This window comes from Onthophagus taurus, chromosome 5 (assembly GCF_036711975.1).
Source record: "Onthophagus taurus isolate NC chromosome 5, IU_Otau_3.0, whole genome shotgun sequence".
NCBI lineage: Eukaryota > Metazoa > Arthropoda > Insecta > Coleoptera > Scarabaeidae > Onthophagus > Onthophagus taurus.
This window is the reverse complement of record NC_091970.1, coordinates 981,712-1,003,436: the sequence shown is the minus strand read 5'-3', so window position 1 is coordinate 1,003,436 and position 21,725 is coordinate 981,712. Positions and strand designations below refer to the sequence as shown.

Sequence of the window (21,725 nt, the reverse complement as noted above, 5' to 3'; positions counted from 1 at the left end):
TGACACTAATTAATTAATTACGTAAAATCAATTTTTGGAAAAAATTAATCAAAATTAATAGTATTTGAACTCAAAAATAAAAAAAAATGTCTAAACAAGATGTTAAAGATGATGTAAAACCCGACCCAAGTAAAGTGGATCCTCCTGAAATCCCTAAAAAAGTCGATAAACCTAAAAATGGTTCTCAATCAAAAATTTATGTTGATAACAAAAATATTACACTAACTGAGGATGTTTTTGGAATGATTCAAAATGCGAAAGGATGCCGGGAAAAAGTTTTTCGATACACTTGGAGTAATCATAACAAAATCGAAGTGGAAGTGATTACTTACGGGGCAAGAATAAGAAGCATTAAAATGCCGAATAAAAAGGGAGTTGTTGATGATATCGCTTTGGGGTATAAAGATTTGGCTGGTTATGTTTATTATGATACGTATCCGTTTGGTGCAACGTTGGGAAGAGTGACGAGTTATATTGAAAATAGTACTTTTGTTATTGATGGAAAACAGTATTGGGTATCTTCAAATGAAGGTAAATAATTTTTTATCTTTAAAATTAGACTTAAACGATTTTATAACATGAGTGTCTTAAATTTTATGACAAGTCCGTATTAATTTGACGTTTAAATTAATTTATAACCTAACTTTTGGTTAATGGTGTGAAGTTGGCAACGATTTTTAAATGTCATATCTTACATAATTACATTTGCAGATTTTTCAACTGCTAGATATGGTGTTTCTTACATAGTTGCTAATAATTTCTTGGTTTAGTTAGATTTTAGTAACACCAATGATTATTCTTTCATTACACTTTCTTTCAATAATGATAAATTTGTCTATCATCAAAGTGTCATCAATAAAGTTGGTATCCCAAGTATCAGAAGTCTAGATATAGCTGGCAGAAGGCTAGATAAGACACCGCATGTAAAAGAATAGATACTGCTAGTTGAAAATTAGATACTGCTTACATGCTCTTTGAAGACGAGATATTGCTGGTATAAAACTGGATACTGCTTTCAGAAGACAAGATTCTCCTTATAAAAGACTAAATAATGCTAACAGAAAATAAGATACTGCTGACACAAGAGTAACTACTACTCTAAGAGGACTAGATACTACTCTAAATAGGTTAAATTCTAACAGAAGAGTAGATACTGTTCTAAGAAGGCTAGATACTGTCACTAAAGAACTGGATACTGCTAAAACAAGACAAGATATTGCTAACTTTATAGAAGACTTGCTCTAAGAAGACTAAATACTGCTTTCAGAACACTAGATACTGCTCTCAGAATACTAGATACTGCCGCCTAAGAACTAGACACTGGTAAAAGAAGACTAGATAATAACAAGATTTTACTAATAGAAGTTTTGGTCGCTCTTATAGATGCCTTGCTTTAGGAAGATAGGATAGTGCTAGAAAAAGACTAAATACTGTTTATAGATAACTATATACTGTTTTTAGAACACTCAACAATGTTAATAGAAGACTAATAATTAAAACATTTGATAATTACTGCTCTTAGAAGACTAGATACAGCTGGTAGAAGGTTAGATACTGCTAGCAGAAGACTAGATAATGCTTTTAGAGAACTTGACACTGCCGCCAAAGGACCAGACACTGGTAAAACAATACTAGATATTGCTAACAGAAGACAACCTTCTTTTAATGGAAGTTTTAAACACCCTTATAGAAGACTTGCTTTAAAAAGATTAGATAATGCTGTAAAAAAGACTACATACTGCTCCCAGAAGACTATAAACTCTTAATAGAAGACTAGATATAGCTGGCGATAAGCTAGATAAGACACTGCATGTAAAAAAATAAATATTGCTGGTAGAAGACAAAATTTGCTAATGGAATTAGCACGTAATTATTGAAGTCTAGATTCTGGTAGAAAAAACTATATTCTCCTTATTAAAGACTAAATACTGCTTACATGGTCTTGTATAGTCCATAAATATAATTAATTAGAAATAGCATTTAAGTAACAAACAATGAACTCTGCTGAACTCTTATTTGATGAGCACGCAGAGTGAACCACTGTAATATGTAATAAAAAAACTGAAAACGAAATAATATTGCTTTTTAGTGTTATTTTATCTTGCTTTATTTATGATTTTATTAAACCATTATTAAATAATAAACTAATGTGAAAATTCCAAAAAGGACAAGTTATCACACTTACAAGACTAGATGTTATTGGTAGTAGACAAGATATTTCTAACAGAAAACTAGATACTATTGGCAGAAGAGTAGATACTGCTCTAAGAGGACTAGATACTACTCTAAAAAGGTTAGATACTTCTGGCAGAAGGCTAGATACTGCTGGCAGAACATTACATCTGCTGTCAGAGAACGTGATACTGCCATTAAAGGACTAGATACTGATAAAACAAGACTATATAATGTACAAGATTCTACTAATAGAAATATGGATCGCTCTTATAGATCACTCATAGATCGCTCTTAAGAAGACGACTTTATATACTGCTAAATTAGACTAGACACTGCTGGTAAAAGACTAAATAGTGTCTGCGAAAGAGTAGATATTCCCTAGAGTACTTGATACGGCTCCCACAGGACTAGACATTGCTAAAAAAGGATTATATATTGCCAAAAGAATACAGAACTGTGCTAATGGAAGTTTTGATAGGTCTTATAGAAGATTTGCTCTAAGAAGACGTGATACTGCTGGAAAAAGACCAGATACTACTTGTAGAGAACTAGATACTACTGGTAAAAGACTAGATACTGCTTACACGCTCTTAGAAGACCAGATACTGCTAACAGAAAACTATATACTGTTGACAGAAGAGTAGATACCGCTCTAAGAAGGCTAGATACTGCTGGTAAAAGACTAAATAGTACTTGCGAAAGACTAGATATTCCCTAGAGTACTTGATACGGCTGCCACGGGACAAGACATTGCTAAAAAAGGATTATATATTGCTAAAAGAATACAGAACTGTGCTAATGGCAGTTTTGATAGGTCTTATAGAAGATTTGCTCTAAGAAGACGTGATACTGCTGGAAAAAGGCCAGATATTACTTGTTGAAAACTAGATACTACTAGTAAAAGACTAGATACTGCTTGCACGCTCTTAGAAGACCAGATACTGCTAACAGAAAACTATATACTGTTGACAGAAGAGTAGATACCGCTCTAAGAAGGCTAGATACTGCTGGTAAAAGACTAGATATTCTCTAGAGTATCTGATACAGCTGCCACAGGACTAGACATTACTAAAAAAAAGGATTATATATTGCCAAAAGAAGACAGAACTGTGCTAATGGAAGTTTTGATAGGTCTTATAGAAGATTTGGTCTAAGAAGACAAGATACTGCTGAAAAAATACCATATACTACTTGTAGAGAACTAAATGTTACTTGTAAAAGACTAGATACTGCTAATGGAGACTATACATAGCTTATAAAAGGTTATATATTGCTAATAGAAGGTAGGATTCTTGAAAATCTTTGATTGCCTTTATAGATACTGTTTGTAGAAGACTAGATACTACCTGTAGAAGAGTAGATACTGCTTATGGAACATTAGGTACTATTTGTTGAAGACTAAATACTGTAATTGAGATTATACATAGAAGACTTGGTCTTAGAAGAGTAGATGCTGCTGGCAAAACGCTAGATACTGTTGGCAAGACTAAATACTGCTGGAAAGAGACTATCTGCAATTTGTAGAAGATTAGATATTGTTGGCAGAAGACTAGATAGTACTAATGGAGACTAGACACTGCTTATAAAAGAGTCGATACTACTAAATGATTACAAGCTATTGGCAGAAGACCACATACTATTAAGGAAAGGATAGATTCTACCCATAGAACACTAGATAAACACCAATAGATCTTCTATTTAGTGTAAAAACTCTTAGCATTCTTCGAATGATAATGATGAAATAAAATTAACTTGCTTTTTACACGACTTTAATTGACTCTTAACTGTTTTTATTAACTTCCATTTATTATCTAGTAATTTAACATTACCTACTTGGTATTTTATTACATTCGTGGTTTTTTATTACAGGTAAACACAATTATAACGGTGGAATAACCGGATTCGATGGAGTTATTTTTACCCCTTACGTCGATGGAACCAAAGTAATCCTAAGTTACATATCACCAGATTTAGACGAAGGATTCCCCGGAACCTTAACAGTCAGAATCACATTCGAATTATCCACAAAAAACGAATTCACCATCAACATGGAAGCTTCAACGACCAAACCCACATTGGTAAATCTCTCGAATTTGTTATATTTTAATTTGGCGGGCCATCAAAGCGGCCCGGAAGAGCTTTATAAACACACCGTAACAATAAATTCGAATTGTTACACCATTTATGACGAAAATAAACTCCCCGATAAACTTCCAACGGGGGATATACAAAACGTCGTTAACACCGAATTCGATTTCCAAATTCCGATTGTTTTAAAAAGCTGTTTAGGGGTTGTTCCTGATGATGGTTTCGACCAAAATTATTGTGTTAATAAAGGGATCGATCAAGGGATATGTTTCGCTGCGAGGGCTTTACACGTTCCTTCTGGAAGGATTTTGGAGGTTTATAGCAACCAGTGGGGGGTTAATTTTAGTACTGGGAATGATTTTGGATCTGGGTTAATCAAAACTTGCCCTTTTCCATATAAATCATCCGATTGCTTATCCGAAACTGACGATGATGTTTTTAAAATCCTCGATTCGATTTATTATATTATGTTAAATAGTGATGAAGAATTTAATGATAACGGCGATAAATCCGGAGAAGATGAAGAAAAATTAATCGGATTAATCGGGAAATTAACACGGTGTAAATACCCAAAGAAAGATTTAAACGGAAATGTTGGCGAGGAAGAGATGCCCGATTTCGAGGCTGAGCACATCTCGAAAGATTTACAGCTTAGTTATTTACTTGAAATTAAAGAAATCGCGAAAAAAGCTGTCGAAAATGAAGTCGACGTTGAAACAGCAATTTATCAAATTATGGATATCTCCCAAAATGTTGATCGGGATGTGTTTAAAAGTGAGAGTAAAAATAGTTCGAAAGAAATTTTGGCTAAATACACAAGTTTAATGAATGGGACTCAATCTAAAACAAGCAATAACACAATAAATAATAAACGAAACGATAGTATTATAATGCCGAAAAGGAAACCGAAAGGAATTATAATCCCTAATTGTTATAAAGATGGGCGAATTCACGGGAAGAACGACGCGATTTATAAAAGACATGGAGGGATCGCGTTTCGGACGCAAAATTACCCCAACGCGATTTATCACACAAATTTTCCTAATTCAATTTTACGCCCCGGCGAAACCTATCAACATACCATCGTTTATAAGTTTTACGTTCAAGGTGGTAATCCTGGGAAATGGATCAAAAGATGTTGTTAATTGTTATGATTATTACAAATAACTTTATTAAAGAACAGAGTAACAATTACACTTAATTTTACCTTGTAATTTATTAAATTTGTTGCTATTTCGAATCGGAGCTTGCTATAAGAAAACTTTTGTAACAAAAATTGTTGCAAATTTTATTGTTAACAATATTGCACTTTTGCTCTCAGATACGTCAATATCGAGGTAGATACGAAAATATGAAAATTTGATGAATTTGTTGCTCTTTCAAGTTATTAAAGATAACACTTGGGAATCGGAGCATGTTATAAAAAAACTTTTAGCACAAAAGTTGTAGCAAATTTTATTGTTAACAATATTGCTCTCTTGCACTTTTGCTCTTAGATACGTCAATATCGAGATATATACGAAAATATGAAAATTTTATGAATTTGTTGCTATTTCAAGTTATTAAAGGTAGCACTTGGGAATCGGAGCATGTTACAAAAAAACTTTTAGCACAAAAGTTGTAGCAAATTTTATTGTTAACAATATTGCTCTCTTGCACTTTTGCTCTTAGATAAGTCAATATCGAGGTAGATATGAAAATATGAAAATTTGATGAATTTGTTGCTATTTCAAGTTATTAAAGGTAGCACTTGGGAATCGGAGCATGTTATAAAAAAACTTTTAGCACAAAAGTTGTAGCAAATTTTATTGTTAACAATATTGCTCTCTTGCACTTTTCCTCTTAGATACGTCAATATCGAGATATATACGAAAATATGAAAATTTTATGAATTTGTTGCTATTTCAAGTTATTAAAGGTAGCACTTGAGAATCGGAGCTTGCTATAAGAAAACTTTTGTAACAAAAATTGTTGCAAATTTGATTGTTAACAATATTGCTCTCTTGCACTTTTAGTCTTAGATACGTCAATATCGAGGTAGATACGAAAATATGAAAATTATGAATTTGTTGCTCTTTCAAGTTATTAAAGATAACACTTGAGAATCGGAGCTTGCTATAAGAAAACTTTTTTAACAAAAATTGTTGCAAATTTTATTGTTAACAATATTGCTCTCTTACACTTTTGCTCTTAGATACGTCAATATCGAGATATATACGAAAATATGAAAATTTTATGAATTTGTTGCTGTTTCAAGTTATTAAAGGTAACCCTTAGAAATTGCAGCATGCTACAAAAAAACTTTTAGCACAAAAATTGTAGCAAATTTTATTGTTATCAATATTGCTCTCTTGCACTTTTGCTCTTAGATACGTCAATATCGAGATATATACGAAAATATGAAAATTATGAATTTGTTGCTCTTTCAAGTTATTAAAGATAGCTCTTGGGAATCGGAGCATGTTATAAGAAAACTTTTAGCACAAAAGTTGTAGCAAATTTTATTGTTAACAATATTGCTCTCTTGCACTTTTGCTCTTAGATACGTCAATATCGAGATATATACGAAAATATGAAAATTTTATGAATTTGTTGCTTTTTCAAAGTTATTAAAGGTAGCACTTGGGAATCGGAGCATGTTATAAAAAAACTTTTAGCACAAAAATTGTAGCAAATTTTATTGTTAACAATATTGCTCTCTTGCACTTTTGCTGGTAGATACGTCAATATCGAGATAGATGCGAAAATATGAACATTTTATGAATTTGTTGCTGTTTCAAATTATTAAAGATAGCACTTGGGAATCGGAGCATGTTATAAAAAAACTTTTAGCACAAAAGTTGTAGCAAATTTTATTGTTAACAATATTGCTGTGTTGCACTTTTGCTCTTAGATACGTCAATATCAAGATATATACAAAAATATGAAAATTTGATGAATTTGTTGCTTTTTCAAATTATTAAAGATAGCACTTGGGAATCGGAGCATGTTATAAAAAAACTTTTAGCACAAAAGTTGTAGCAAATTTTATTGTTAACAACATTGCTCTCTTGCACTTTTGCTGTTAGATACGTCAATATCGAGGTAGATACGAAAATATGAAAATTTTATGAATTTGTTGCTTTTTCAAATTATTAAAGATAGCACTTGGGAATCGGAGCTTGCTATAAGAAAACTTTTAGCACAAAAGTTGTAGCAAATTTTATTGTTAACAATATTGCTCTCTAGCACTTTTGTTCTTAGATACGTCAATATTGAGATATAAACGAAAATATGAAAATTTTATGAATTTGTTGCTTTTTCAAGTTATTAAAGGTAGCACTTGGGAATCGGAGCAAGTTACAAAAAAACTTTTAGCACAAAAGTTGTAGCAAATTTTATTGTTAACAATATTGCTCTCTTGCACTTTTGCTCTTAGATACGTCAATATCGAGATATACAGGGTGGTTCAGTTTTTAATAGGGAAACTTTACTAGGATGTAGTACTTGCCAAAATAACACAAATTTTTTATATAAACATAGGGTCACAATTCTTTTGTTTTCGAGCTATGAGCGATCAAACTTGAGAAAAAAATTTACATTTTGTTTTGTATTTCGGCTGCAAGTAAACCGTAGAATTTGAAACTTTGTACGTATGTACTACTGGTTAAGAACTTATTTTCAACCATACCTTAAACTTCCCCAGCGCCCTCTTAGGGGATGAAATTCACTACCCCCTTGTTTTTTTTATAACAACTTTTTAACGCTATGGAATATGAACATAAAAAAATATGGGTTGTAAAGCTCACTCTTTAGTGGTACTTTTTTGTCTCTTTAGTATTTTCCTTAAAGTTAATAGTTTCCGTGTAAAAAAATAAAATATCGTGCCATGCACTGCTATGTGCCGCCATGTTTAGCCAAAATTATTCTAAAAGTTTGCTCTGAGAACTTGTAAGTTTCATTTACAGTGAATCCTCATAATTATTGCTGGTTATTAATAATTTTTGACGGTTATTAAACCAGAGTATCAATTTTTTAATATTGTTTAAAACAACGTAATTTGTGCAGACAGGCATTAATCTTATTTATGGTTTTTCTTATGAAAATCACAATTAATTGGTGTTATTTAGTTAGTACTAGATCCTAGTAAGTGCACAACTTCCATAGCCACCTATAAAGAAAAATTTTTTTTAATAATAGCAGCGCTTTACAGTACAATATAGCATATTTTATTTTTTTACGTTAAAACTATTATTTTTAAGGAAAAATCTAAAGAGAGAAAAAAGTACTAGTAATGAATAAGCTTTACAACCCATATTTTTCTTTGTTAATATTCCATGGCGTTAAGAAGTTGTTATAAAAAAATCAAAGGGGCTGTGAATTTCATCTCCTTAGAGGGCGCTAGGGAAGTTTAAGGTATGGTTGAAAATAAGATATTAACCAGTAGTACATACATACCAAATTTCAAATTCTATGGTTTACTCATACCCGAAATAAAAGATAAAATGTAAATTTTTGGCTCAACTTTGACAGCTCATAGCTCGAAAACAGAAGAGTTGCGACCCTATGTTTATATAAAAAACTTGTTTATTTTGGCAAGTACTACGTCCTAGTAAAGTTTCCCGATTAAAAACTGAACCACCCTGTATACGAAAATATGAAAATTTGATGAATTTGTTGCTTTTTCAAATTATTAAAGATAGCACTTGGGAATCGGAGCATGTTACAAAAAAACTTTTAGCACAAAAGTTGTAGCATATTTTATTGTTAACAATATTGCTCTCTTGTACTTTTGCTCTTAGATACGTCAATATCGAGATAGATGCGAAAATATGAAAATTTTATGAATTTGCTGCTCTTTCAAGTTATTAAAGGTAGCACTTGGGAATCGGAGCATGTTACAAAAAAACTTTTAGCACAAAAGTTGTAGCAAATTTTATTGTTAACAATATTGCTCTCTTGCACTTTTGCTCTTAGATACGTCAATATCGAGATATATACGAAAATATGAAAATTTGATGTATTTGTTGCTTTTTCAAGTTATTAAAGGTAGCACTTGGGAATCGGAGCTTGCTATAAGAAAACTTTTGTAACAAAAATTGTTGCAAATTTTATTGTTAACAATATTGCTCTCTTGCACTTTTGCTCTTAGATACGTCAATATCGAGGTAGATACGAAAATATGAAAATTTGATGTATTTGTTGCTTTTTCAAGTTATTAAAGGTAACACTTGGGAACCGGAGCATGTTATAAAAAAACTTTTAGCACAAAAGTTGTAGCAAATTTTATTGTTAACAATATTGCTCTCTTGCACTTTTGCTCTTAGATACGTCAATATCGAGATATACAGGGTGATTTATAACATACGGAGCAGATTAAAAGAGCAAGTACTAGGGGCCAAACTGAAGATATTTTCTTAATAATGTTTTGACTACAACGTAATAATCACAAAGATATAGAGCATTAAAGTTGAATTAATTGCCCAGCATTTCTTACGATATACGGTATTACACTACGTTTAAATTCAAACTGCGAATATTTCGGGGTTACTTAAGCAATGCCTGATTAGCACCAATAATAAAATCTTTGTAATATGGCAGTTACGGCTATTTAAAAATTTGTTAAATCACTCAAAAACTGGTGTTTGTTTTTTGAGAACCGCTGATACCATGTTTTTATTGCTGTCAATCCAGTTGACTTGGTTACCTAGCAACGGACATGTCATTTAATTTTCATAATCAATGTCATTTAACGTCAAAATTAGAATTTTTACTATAGTAGAAACCACGAGAGCTGGCAGTGACAGGTCGCTTAAAAATGGTATGAATCAAGATATGGACGTACGACTTAGATTATTTCACCACATACATTTAAATGTAGGTTATGTTAGTAATGGAGGTTATATGTCAAACATTGTCAAAGATATTATTTAATGATTTTCCTTTCAAAGAAAACATTTTCGGCTTGTGAAAACACTAACATATTCATGACAACGCTCACAAGACGTTTCGATTTGAGGTTATAATTATAGAGTTATATCCCTTAGAAGAACAGACGTACTTTTTCGACGTGGCCATTTGAATTGTACAGCAGACATATTAAACTAATGCTATTTCTTTCCAACACACATTACTCTCTAGCGGTTTGTGAACTACGTATGGCATTTGTAAGAGCGGAAAATGATGATGTACTGCCAGCTCTCGTGGCGTCTACTATAATCAAAAAATACAATGGTAATGTACAGTAACGAAGAATACGTAGATATGCTTATTATTTATGGAGCTGCTGGAGAAAACGCTGCACACGCAAGACGTCTGTATTTAGAACGATATCCAAATCGACAGATCCCTTCTGAAAACACTTTTCTTCGGTTAATGCAGCGGGGAAGAGAGACAGGAAATTTGCAACCTAAGAAAGGTCTTGGTGGCGGTAGACTAAACAGACATGGAGTGAATGTGGAAGAAGAAATTCTAGAAATTGTGGAAGCGGATCGAAGCACGAGTACTCGTCAAATTTCTCACCAACTCGAGGTATCCCAGAATTTTGTTTGGCGTACGTTGAAAAGTAACGGTTTACACCCCTATCATTTTCAAAAAGTGCAAGGACTGACTCCCGCTGACTATCCTTTGCGGTTGCAATTTTGCGAGTGGCTACTAAATCGTACCAACAGAGAAGCAGATTTTGCGGACAGTATACTGGTAACGGATGAATGCTGTTTTACCAGAAATGGTGTTCTAAATGTTCACAATTCCCATGTGTGGTCGGACGAAAATCCACACGTTATTCGTCAAGGCTCTTTTCAACAACGATTCAGAGTGAATCTATGGGCGGGAATTGTGAACAATACGTTAATAGGACCTTTCGAATTACTAGGAACTCTTAATGGAACTTCTTATTTACAGTTTTTACAAGAAAATCTGCCAGTACTCCTGGAAGATATTCCGCTTATGCAACGTGAGATGTGGTTTATGCACGACGGTTGTCCTGCACATTTTAGTCGTAATTTACGAGATTTCCTCGATAATGCTTTTCGGCAAAAATGGATTGGTCGAGGTGGACCTAATCCATGGCCACCACGTAGTCCCGATCTTAACCCATTGGACTTTTTTTATGGGGATTCATGAAGGATAGAGTATATGCCACCGAGGTTAATACAATCGACGAACTACGACATCGCATCACTGCCGCTACAGAGGACAATCGTCCACGATTTCCACGATTATCGTTAAATTGGATTCGTCGTGCGCAGTTGTGCGTCGAAATGCAAGGACAGCACTTTGAACATATGTTATAAAGAGATTATTATTATTATTATGTTATTTTCTTGTTTTAGAGATTTTGTAATTTTGCATTTAAAACATTATTAGTATCCGTTTCATAAATTAACATCTATTATTTCTTTTCATAAATTACGTATTAAAACTAAACAATTAAATTGTCTACTTTGACAGCTCCTTCAAAAATGAGGATGGCGTTCACAAGTATTTTAATTGTTCTTTAGTGAATATCAGCGGTTCTCAAAAGTTGACGCTAACTTATTTAAAAAATTAACATGCGATATCTATGTAACTATTAAGATTTTAACAAAACATTATTAAGAAAATCTCTTCAGTTTGATCTCAAGTACCTACCCATTTAGTCTACTCCGTATATTATAAATCACCCTGTATACGAAAATATGAAAATTTGATGAATTTGTTGCTATTTCAAGTTATTAAAGGTAGCACTTGGGAATCGGAGCATGTTACAAAAAAACTTTTAACAAAACTTTGTTAAATTTTGAAAATCGGTAGGGTTGGCAACACTGCTCTGACAGCTCCAGATCATACAGTAATGAAATCTTACTACTATAAGAATACATAAGCGTCATCTAAGTAGGGACGTGAAGTAAAAAATTATTCGACGTGAGATTGCAGCCTTTAACGTTAATTAATTAAAAAAATAAATTACCTTACTTCCAGTCCTAAAATTAATCCTAACGCTCGGCTCCCCAACTCCATGCGCATTAACAGCTTCGATAAAAAACTCATAATCCATATCGCTTTCTAATCCTTCCAAAATATAGGGACTATGCACTTTATACAACCCCCTATACTCGTTATCGTACGTCGTTAACATCCTAAATTTAACGTTGTAGTACAAAACGGTGTCACCCAAAGATTTCGGCGTAAACCAATGCAAAATAGCAAATTCCGTGTCGATGTTAGTGACGTGAACTTGAGTGGGGGGACTTGGTAAAACCCCGTATCCTTGGAACAAACAATTTTTGTATTCCCCCATATACCGGAAACATTTAAAAACGTTAAAATCGATGTTAACCGTCGTATTTCCCAAACAAAACTGTTGACACTTTTCGGGTAATCCCCGTTCTTTGCAACACGCGGTGTGATCTAATTTATCGGCTAAACAACTAAAAGTCGTGGGCGCCCACGGGGCGCAAATCATATAATCCGTAATTTCCGCGACGTCAATAATCGAGGGGTCGCATAATTTATTTAAACACGTTTTTTGGGTTATTCCCCGGTCGGAACAACATTTTCTCGTATCGGGTAATTGGGGAATTCTTCCGCCGTTTTTTCGCGTATCCGGAGTTAAAGTTAATGCCCTTACTGAATAAGTCGGCAAACTACTTCCGTGGTTATTCGTCGCGAACACCGTGATTTCGTACATTGTAAATTCTTTGAGGTTATTAACTAAAGTTTGATTTTGATGGGCGGGAACTTTAATTAAAATCGTCTCTTGAGTGTTATTGTTCGACTCGGAAATGTGAGGATCGAATTTTTTTAATGCTGTTATATTAACGGTGTAAGTCGGGAATGATTCGTTGTTTTCCGGGGGGTTTGACCAAGTTATTTTGATCGATTTTTCGGTTATCGCTTCAACTTCGAGGTTTTCCGGCGATTTGGGTAAAAGTTCTAAAAGAAATTTTCATAAACACCACTTAATTTAATGCATATTTGAATTTAACTCACCAATTCCTTCGATAATACAAGCTAAAGTTTGCTCGGTATACGCGGAACAAGAAAAATGGGTTTTAATGTTATTTGTAATCGCGGTGTATTCTCCTCGACAAACATCTTGGCAAATATCCGGCACCCTTTCTTGTATACAACAAGGAACATGATTTCTCCCATCAGCCATACATTTAACGATCGAAGGAAAATCGCTTTCACAATGCTCAGGATCTTGCCCTGTACTTCCCTCCAAAATACTTTGGATGTTACAAAAACCCAAACAATTAACGGTAACATTTTTCGATAAACAACAATCGGTGTAATTGTGGTTTAGGCTACTAAAAACGGGCGGCTTCAAATCGTCGAAACTTCCCTCGGAAATGGCTGAGGTGACGTTTTGCGGTGGCTGTAGATCCTTGGATAAAACTACAAAGGAAACGAACGTTGTAAAGAACGTTGTGGAGAGATAATCCTCTGAATACGAAGGAAACAGCGCAAAGTTAAAAGGTGCCTCCTATTCAACTTTTAACCTCGCGGCTGCCTGCTCGTAATCCGCGATTAAAACTTTTAACCGACCCAGTGGTTTTAGTGTTGTCAGTTGAGAGGGGGGTAAATGTACGAGGAGTTTATTATTCATAAAGCTACTCGAACATTTTTGAGAATGCAAAAATGTTTTTTACCACTCAATTTGTGGAAACTCCTAACGATTGGATTGCTGTTGATCTCGCACACGTAAATCCCCGAATCACTTGGTTTTACACTTTTAATAACCAAAACCCAAACATCACCGCCTGATCTTACTTCCCAACTTTCTTGAGCTGGAGCTGAAAGCAATAAATAAGAATGTTTATTATTACTATTAGAGTGTGTTTTAGATTTATATTATTAGTTGGCAACAATGCGAGTTATTATAATTTTTGACATATTCTTTAAGTACAACGTAATTTGTAATTATATTCTCTCAATGTTGTTTGCAGGGCCTTCCCGGCCAAAAATGCTGGACAGTTCAGAAAATGCGTAACATCCGGCTCCAAAAGCGTGATTTAGGGTAATGATTCAAATTTTGATACAAAAAATTGCACTTACCGTGTTAAATTCATCAAAAATATGATATTTCTTGTTTATTATGCAATGATAAACAATAAAACTTATTTATTTTAAGAAATTAACTCCAACAATTCAAATAATCAATTGTAACTTGTCAAACGATTAGATATGTCATAATGTCAAATGTCAAAAATCAGTTTTAAATTAGAACTTATATAAAGATGAATTTATTAAGTAAAACGAATTTGAATTAGTAATTAATAAAAATTACAATAAAACCACTTACAAAAATATGTTATATATGATAATATGTTAAATTCTTTTATAATTAACATATACGTAGTACATTTAATTCTCAATAGATGGCGTTAGAGTAAGATTTAATATTTTAATTTATTTCTTTAATAAATTCAATATTATTTTCGTTGAATTAAAAGTTTTTATTAAGGTTTTAAAATATAAAATTAGTTAGAAAATATTTTTATTTGGTGGACAAGCTTTATTGTTTGACGTACGAATTTCACTTCATTGGAGATTAAAATTTTTAACTTTTTTAATAATTAATTTGATTTAGAAACTAACCTTAATTGTTGATAATTAATCATTAAAATGATATTTTTGATGTACTTTATAAGTATTTGTTTGAAATAGAATTTTATAATAAGATACCTATACGTAGTATATTTAATTCTCAATAGATGGCGTTACTGTAAAATTCAATGGTTTAATTTCAAATATAATTTATTTTATTATTTCAATGAATTCAATGTTATTTTCGTTAAATTAAACGTTTTAATTCAGTTTAATTATAAGATAAAAGATTTACAATTAAATTCAAAAAATCGTAATTTAATTTATTAATTTGACATTTAATTGTTATTTTATTATTAAGTTAGTAAGTTACCAAGTTGATTATAATTTGATTAACGTCAAATTTAAACAATTTAATTAATTTTTAGTCTTTGAAATAGAATCCTAAATTATACATACATATAGTATATATAATTCCCAATAGATGGCGTTAGAGTAACATTCAACGTTTTAATTTCAAATATAATTTATTTTATGTTTTTAATACAAAATCAAATTTTATTTTAATTAAATTAACCATTTTTATTAATTTTTATAAATATAAATCGCAAATTACTTAAAAAAGTGTTTGGGCGAACTTCATTGTTAAAGTACGAATTTCAGTTCATTCGAAATTAAGTTTTTGTTAACTGTCAATGTCAGTTTAATTAAAATAGTGCATTTTAAGGTAATTTTTTAACTTGGATGGATTATTTATGTTATTAATTTATTTTTTATAGACCCACTCAAAGTTTTTTATCCCTTTTTTGAGAAATAATTGAATTAGAGGGACCGCCAATCACGATAAATGTCAAAAACTCCTAACGAAAAATCGATTTCGTCGGGATTAGGGGACACGAAGGCGTTTTATTGGAAAAGTTGGATCTTTTAATTAATGCCGTCCGAAAAAAAGGGCATGGTGCAAAATTTAACAACAAAGCTTCATCAAAACTAGGAGAGTGAACAAGAAGGAGGGTTGTTTCGGTACGAGGAATGTGTACGTATTGTCTCGATTAATATACCACAGCTCTACCCCAAAATTCCTGCGAAATTCCTAATACTAGGGATATTAAAAAATTTTTATCACCCACCTGAATCGTGGAGTACGGAGAATCGCTTATCGGCGGTAACCCTCGTTGAACCGGCTGTTAAAACGGTCCTACTGTGACGTTCCCGGTCTTCTTTGCGCCACATAACCGAGTTTTCTCCGATATTTTTCACGACGCACGTTATTAATGCGTCGTCTCCTTCGTACACATGGATCGGGTAATTTAAACTATCTCGCATCGAGGGGCCTAGAAATAAAACAAACAAAAAGTTAAATAAAAACCGCAATAACTCATCCTCATTGTTCTCGTAAAGTTTAAGAGAATATTCAATGAGAATAGAACGATTCTCTCTAGTACTTTTATTGCTTTTCCGAGGGTGGGGTTTAATTCATCAAAACTTTTCGCAATAAGTCGAGACCCCATCACAATAATAATCTTTTTTCCACGATTAGTCGAGAAATATAATAAAAATCTCCCCTCATCACATTTTCTTACTTTAATACTAATAAAAATAACTCATCTTAATGGTGACATTTTCTTCCCTACGAGGATTTAAGAATGAGTTATTATATTAGGTTAACAAAAAATCGTCATTTTTAGGAAATCAACTCTTAAATTGTATTTTATGGTTTTGAAATTTTAATTTGAGTGTAACCATCGTATAAATTTGGGGCGTTAATGCGATGAAAACCACGAAATCATCTATCAAATGGAGCAATATCCGATGAGGTTTAATTTATAACTTCATAATTAGGGTTTCCCGCTGGCGGATATTGCTAAAATGGGGGATAGAATCTAAGATGGGGACGTTTAATTTAAGAAAATGATCAATTTTTTTTAAGTGTAACTTGTTTTTCGAAAAATAAGACGTCATCTGTATCAAAATCTTCTTTGGTAAAAAGAATCACGTATGAAATGGCAGCGTGCTACACCGGCCGCGTACAAAAGGGGTTTAATTAAAGTTAGGAAATTCCGAAATAACCTCGCAGTAAACTTTAATTGCTGTATACAACGGGGTGGTACATACAGCACGTCAAAAAGTTTTAAAATAATTTTGAAATAAAATCGATGAAAGCAGAGCTAAAAAGTAACACCCGTTTGGTAATCCGTTATTCTCCCATAGGAAAACACAGGAACTGCATCGTTTTTCGTTCGGGGAAAACACAGAGTTCCGAAAAAGTGTTTATGCGCACCAAGTGTTCAAATGCAGAAGTTGCATCCCTCATTCTGCATTCCTATAACACCACGTTCGACAACGGAAAAGTTTTTCGCGAGAATGTGTCTGGGAGTGCGATTGAAAGTAAATAACGTAAAAAAAGTTTTTTTTAGAGATTGGAACAAAGATGGGGTATTTGTGAAGTTCCTATTAAAAGTTTTCGTCGTAATTAAACTTCAATTCCCGAAAATTCGTCTATTAAAACGGTTCAAACTCGTTTCGCACACCTGGAGTTAAAGTCGGGGATTCATCCGGCTTTTAGGACATTTTTGGCGGGCTTAATTGGCACCGAAAACAATTCGCGCCTGTCGTAGTTTCCATTTTAGGAAAGTTAGCTGGTTTCCTAATGACGTTTTACTAGATTACCGAAACTCAACCCTTTACGCGAAAGTTAGTTGACCGAAAATAAATTAACAAGCTTAACGTAATGAGCCAACGAGGAAAATAAAAATGAAATTTTTTAATTAGTACTCATTTATCTTTTGAACTCATTACATCTTGAAGATATTGATATATCTTGTGTGTTTTTACACAAGTTATTAAACTATAAATTTGGGTTTCTTTAATTTTAAGAGACTCAGGGTTTCGGGCAAGTTCAGGTTCAAAAAGAAAATTAATCAGGTTCGACAAAAATTCATTTAATTAAACACAAAATCAAATTAACTCGTTTTATGAGTAACAAAAAAAAAATTGTTTTCCTAAATTTACTTTAATAACAATGCTTATTTACGAGAGATAACTTTTAAATAAAATAGATAACTGCGGTTATCGACTGAAATATCGATATTAGAGAGAACCCGTTTATTATTTGAGAGAGAGAAAGATAAAACTCGTTAGAACCGTTCTTTGTCTTCGTTGTCATCAAACTCGTTGAAGAAAAATAGAGTTAAATAAATGAACGTTATTCAAGAAACCTAATAAATCTTTACCCACAAGTAAGTATTGATCAAAATTATAGGAAACTCTTGTGAATTGTTCTTTGAGTTTGATTCTTTGATTTTTCTTTTTGTAGGTTATGTTAAATAAGAAAATAAAATTATCATCCGACTTACTGCGAAAAAGAAAGGATTGGAGGAGTTCAATGTGGTATCTGGATTATGGATTGTCTCTTGTGTTTGGGGCACTAACTAATTTTCTGGATTGTCTACAGGATTCTTCTTACAGGAAATTGAACTGCTTGTTCTTCGGAAATAGGGTCTTGGATGATTCTCTTTTTATTTTAATATCGTAAGTTGATTTGACTTTAAAAAATTATCTTAAATTTTTGAGGTTATCTCTTGAGATTCAAAATTTCTTCTATCTGACGACGTGGATTCGACGCTGGTCCGACGACGACTCCCTCACTCCCTGTTCGCGATCTCCTTATATACCCCGGCACTCCAACTGTTTTTTTCTCGTTTCTGATTGGCCCTTAGCTTCGCGCCCTTTTCAAAATTCAAAATTCTTGCTTCGAAACTAGCGTCATCTCTTGATTTTTCTCGGAATTAACCTTCAAAATTTAATTCTTTTTTCGTTGATTTCTCCCTTATTCCTTTATGAAACGTAATAAAACTTCGTATTCAACGTTGTCTTTTCTTGTTTTTAGACATACATTGGAGTACACGCCAAATTTCAACAATGAGCAAAGTTAGAAAAATTCAATTTTAAATCAAGGATTTTCTCCTTAAAATAACGTTAAAACATCAAAGGATGGATGAAAAATATGCTTTAGGAGCTGAACTATATTAATTGATACTTTTGGAAGCAAACTAAACGGTTTTAGATAAGATTTCCACCAACAAAAAATCTGTGTCAAAATTTCAAGGTTATGTTCTCTCGGTGAACTAAACGATGGTTAATTTTATCACAGTATTGATTAAATTTAGTATTTCCCAAAATTTCTAATTAATTCATTACAAAAACATTATTTTTACACTAATTATTATTAAAAAAGATTAAATTTAATTTGATTTTGTAATTCTCGCATCGAAACTAGCGTCATCTCTTGATTTTTCTCGGAATTAACCTTCAAAATTAAATTCTTTTTTCGTTGATTTCTCCCTTAATCCTTTATGAAACGTAATAAAACTTCGTATTCAACGTTGTCTTTTCTTGTTTTCAGACATACATTGGAGTACATGCCAAATTTCAAGAATGAGTAAAGTTAGAAAAATTCAAATTTAAATCAAGGATTTCTTCCTCAAAATAACGTTAAAACCTCAATAGATGGATGAAAAATGTGCTTTAGGAGCTGAACTATAATAATTGATACTTTTGGAAGCAAACAAAACGGTTTAAGATAAGATTTTCACCAACAAAAAATCTCTCTGTCACAATTTCTAGGTTATGTTCTCTCGGTGAACTAAGAGAATGTTAAAATTATCACAATTTATACGTATAAAGTGTCAGAAATTAGTTGTACAATGTCGCTGATTTCGGAAGAATTGATCAGAAACCTTATTGAAGATATATTATCTCGTATTCTTGATGATCCAATAAGATATTGGTATGATAAAGCTTAAAAGCTAGATTCAGGTGCTAAATATCTTTAAAAGAATACAGGTATGTATCTATGTTATAAACCACACTGTAGTTTTATAATTTTAGGTAACGAGGTTCAAAAACGTTGGATTAACCTGCGGACTTGTTTTCGTAGAGAGAACGCACAAAAAATACGAAATCAGGCCAGACTGCCAGAAAGAAGCGCAAATATATTTACTTCGATAAAATGTTATTTTTACTGCTATGCTGTGATAATCGTTGCATTCCGTTTTACTATGGCTGGTTCAATTAATCCGACAAGTTCGTTAAAATTGGTAATGCTCATTCTATAAAAAGCAAAAAACTTTTTGGGATACTCTAGTAGGTTATAATATAATGCAGCGTGCGAAACTGTCATAGCAATAATCGATAGTATAAATTGGATGCACCCATAACATAACATAAACGAGATTGAGCACGAACCGAACATATTGTAAGCAGAGGTAGAGGTGGCAATAACAATACGAGAGAGACCATATTCGGAAAGGATGGAAGAAGAATGGAATGTGATTGAGGGAGCTACCACGAATATAGCAAATGAAGGCATCAGTATAAAAACGAATTGCAGAAATGTGGAATGGTAGCGCATATGCAAATCTAAGAAAAGAGAGTATATTAGTTATAGAGAGTAGTATATAAAAAGGGTAATAAGGGAAGGGTAGAGAGCTACAGAGGAATTAACCTACTAGACTCGGCATACAAGGTATACACGAAGATACTGCTGGGAAGACTGGAGGAGGAGATGGAGTTGGGGGGAATTTTGCCGGATGGGCAGGCATGCTTTCGGAAGGGAAGGGGAGCAATCGACAACGTGTACGTGTTGAAGCATCTGGCAGATAGAGAGCTGGATAAGAAGGGAGGGAAATTGTACGCCCTGTTTATAGATTTGAAGGCGGCTTTTGATAAGGTGGATAGGGGAAAGTTGTGGGAGGAGATGGGGAGGAAGGGGATCACGGAACACCTAATTGCGAGAGTGAAGGAAATATACATGGAGACTATGGCTAGGATAAAAGTGGGAGATAAGCTGAGCGATGTGTTCTGGACGACGAAGGGACTGAGGCAGGGATGTCCGCTGAGCCCAAGTCTGTTTGCACTGTATACGGCGGACCTGGAGGATAGATTGGGGAAGGGGCAAATGGGAGGGTTGGTGGTGGGAGATAGAAAGGTGCATATGTTAGCATACGCGGATGACATCGTGGTCATGGCGAGAGAAGCGGCGGAGATGAAAGATATGATAAAGACATGGGAAAGATATTTTAGGGGGAAGGGGCTGGAAGTGAATGTGGGGAAGACAAGGATGATGAAGTTTTGTAAGGGTAGGAGAAAAAGAACAGAAAACTGGAGATGGGGGGGGAAAAGAGATCGAGGAGGATCGCATGTGATTGCTATGGCAAAAAAGGCGAATAAGGTGATGGGACAAGTATGGGATTGGGGGAGGAGAGTTTTTGGAAGGAATGTGGCAGCGAGGAAGATTATGTTTGAAGGTCTGGTTAGCAGTGTGATGATGTATGGGGCAGAGGTATGGGGATGGAGGGAGCAGGGACCGCTGGAGGACGTGCAGGGTAGATATTGGAGATGGGTGCTTGGAGTGGCGAGAGAAACACCGGGGTATATAGTGAGGGAAGAGGTAAAGGTGGATAAGGTCAGGGTGGAGGCGGGCAGGAGGGCAGTGAAATATGAAGAAAGAATAGAAGGGAGGCCAAGCTGCGGGATCCTGGGGGAGTGTTGGAGGGAAATTAGAGAGGGAAAGGTCAGATATGGGAAAGGACACAGAGACAACTATTATAGACGAGCGGGATGTGCAGAGACAGGAAAGAAGGACACAAATAAAAGAGGGGAGGTATAACGAAAGGTACAGGGACATAATAACGGAGGGGCTGCCTAGATACTTGTTATTGGAAGGAGATGAGGAAGGGAAGAAGTTGGTGGCTAGGTTCCGTTGTGGAAACGAGGAGAGAGCTAACAGATACTGGATGGCCGATGAGGAGAGGTGGTGTAGGCTATGCAGGGAGGAATGGGAAACGTTGGAACATATGTTGAATGGGTGCAGTGAGTTGAGGGAGGAGGAGTTGAGTTGGAATAAGGGCAGATCTTAGGAGAGGGGGGAGAGGGGAAACGATGGATGA

General features: G+C 33.8%; 2 protein-coding genes and 1 long non-coding RNA gene across 5 annotated transcripts in view; 2 read left to right on the top strand and 1 right to left on the bottom strand.

Annotated features, from left to right (window-relative positions):
- The window catches only part of LOC111413558 (Ig-like and fibronectin type-III domain-containing protein 2), an 83,892-nt gene that overhangs the window by 12,206 nt on the left and 49,961 nt on the right, over window positions 1–21,725 (bottom strand). The window contains exons 4-7 of the mRNA XM_023044573.2: window positions 15,906–16,109; window positions 13,878–14,021; window positions 13,216–13,623; window positions 12,194–13,158 (exon numbers count right to left, since the gene is read on the bottom strand). Of these exons, the coding sequence (XP_022900341.2) occupies window positions 12,194–13,158; window positions 13,216–13,623; window positions 13,878–14,021; window positions 15,906–16,109 (1,721 nt within the window). The remainder of the gene's footprint in view (window positions 1–12,193; window positions 13,159–13,215; window positions 13,624–13,877; window positions 14,022–15,905; window positions 16,110–21,725) is intronic.
- On the top strand, window positions 26–5,477 carry LOC139429741 (galactose mutarotase-like). The gene is made up of 2 exons (XM_071195774.1): window positions 26–531; window positions 4,045–5,477. The coding sequence occupies exons 1-2, from the start codon at window positions 87–89 to the stop codon at window positions 5,406–5,408; spliced, it is 1,809 nt and encodes a 602-aa protein (XP_071051875.1). The 5' UTR covers window positions 26–86; the 3' UTR covers window positions 5,409–5,477.
- LOC111418004 (uncharacterized) overlaps window positions 17,637–21,725 on the top strand; it is a 40,715-nt gene continuing 36,626 nt past the window's right edge. For all 3 annotated transcript variants that reach the window (XR_011640310.1, XR_011640308.1, XR_011640309.1), the window contains exons 1-4: window positions 17,637–18,014; window positions 18,092–18,306; window positions 18,665–18,883; window positions 19,181–19,874. This is a non-coding gene — a long non-coding RNA (uncharacterized lncRNA). The remainder of the gene's footprint in view (window positions 18,015–18,091; window positions 18,307–18,664; window positions 18,884–19,180; window positions 19,875–21,725) is intronic.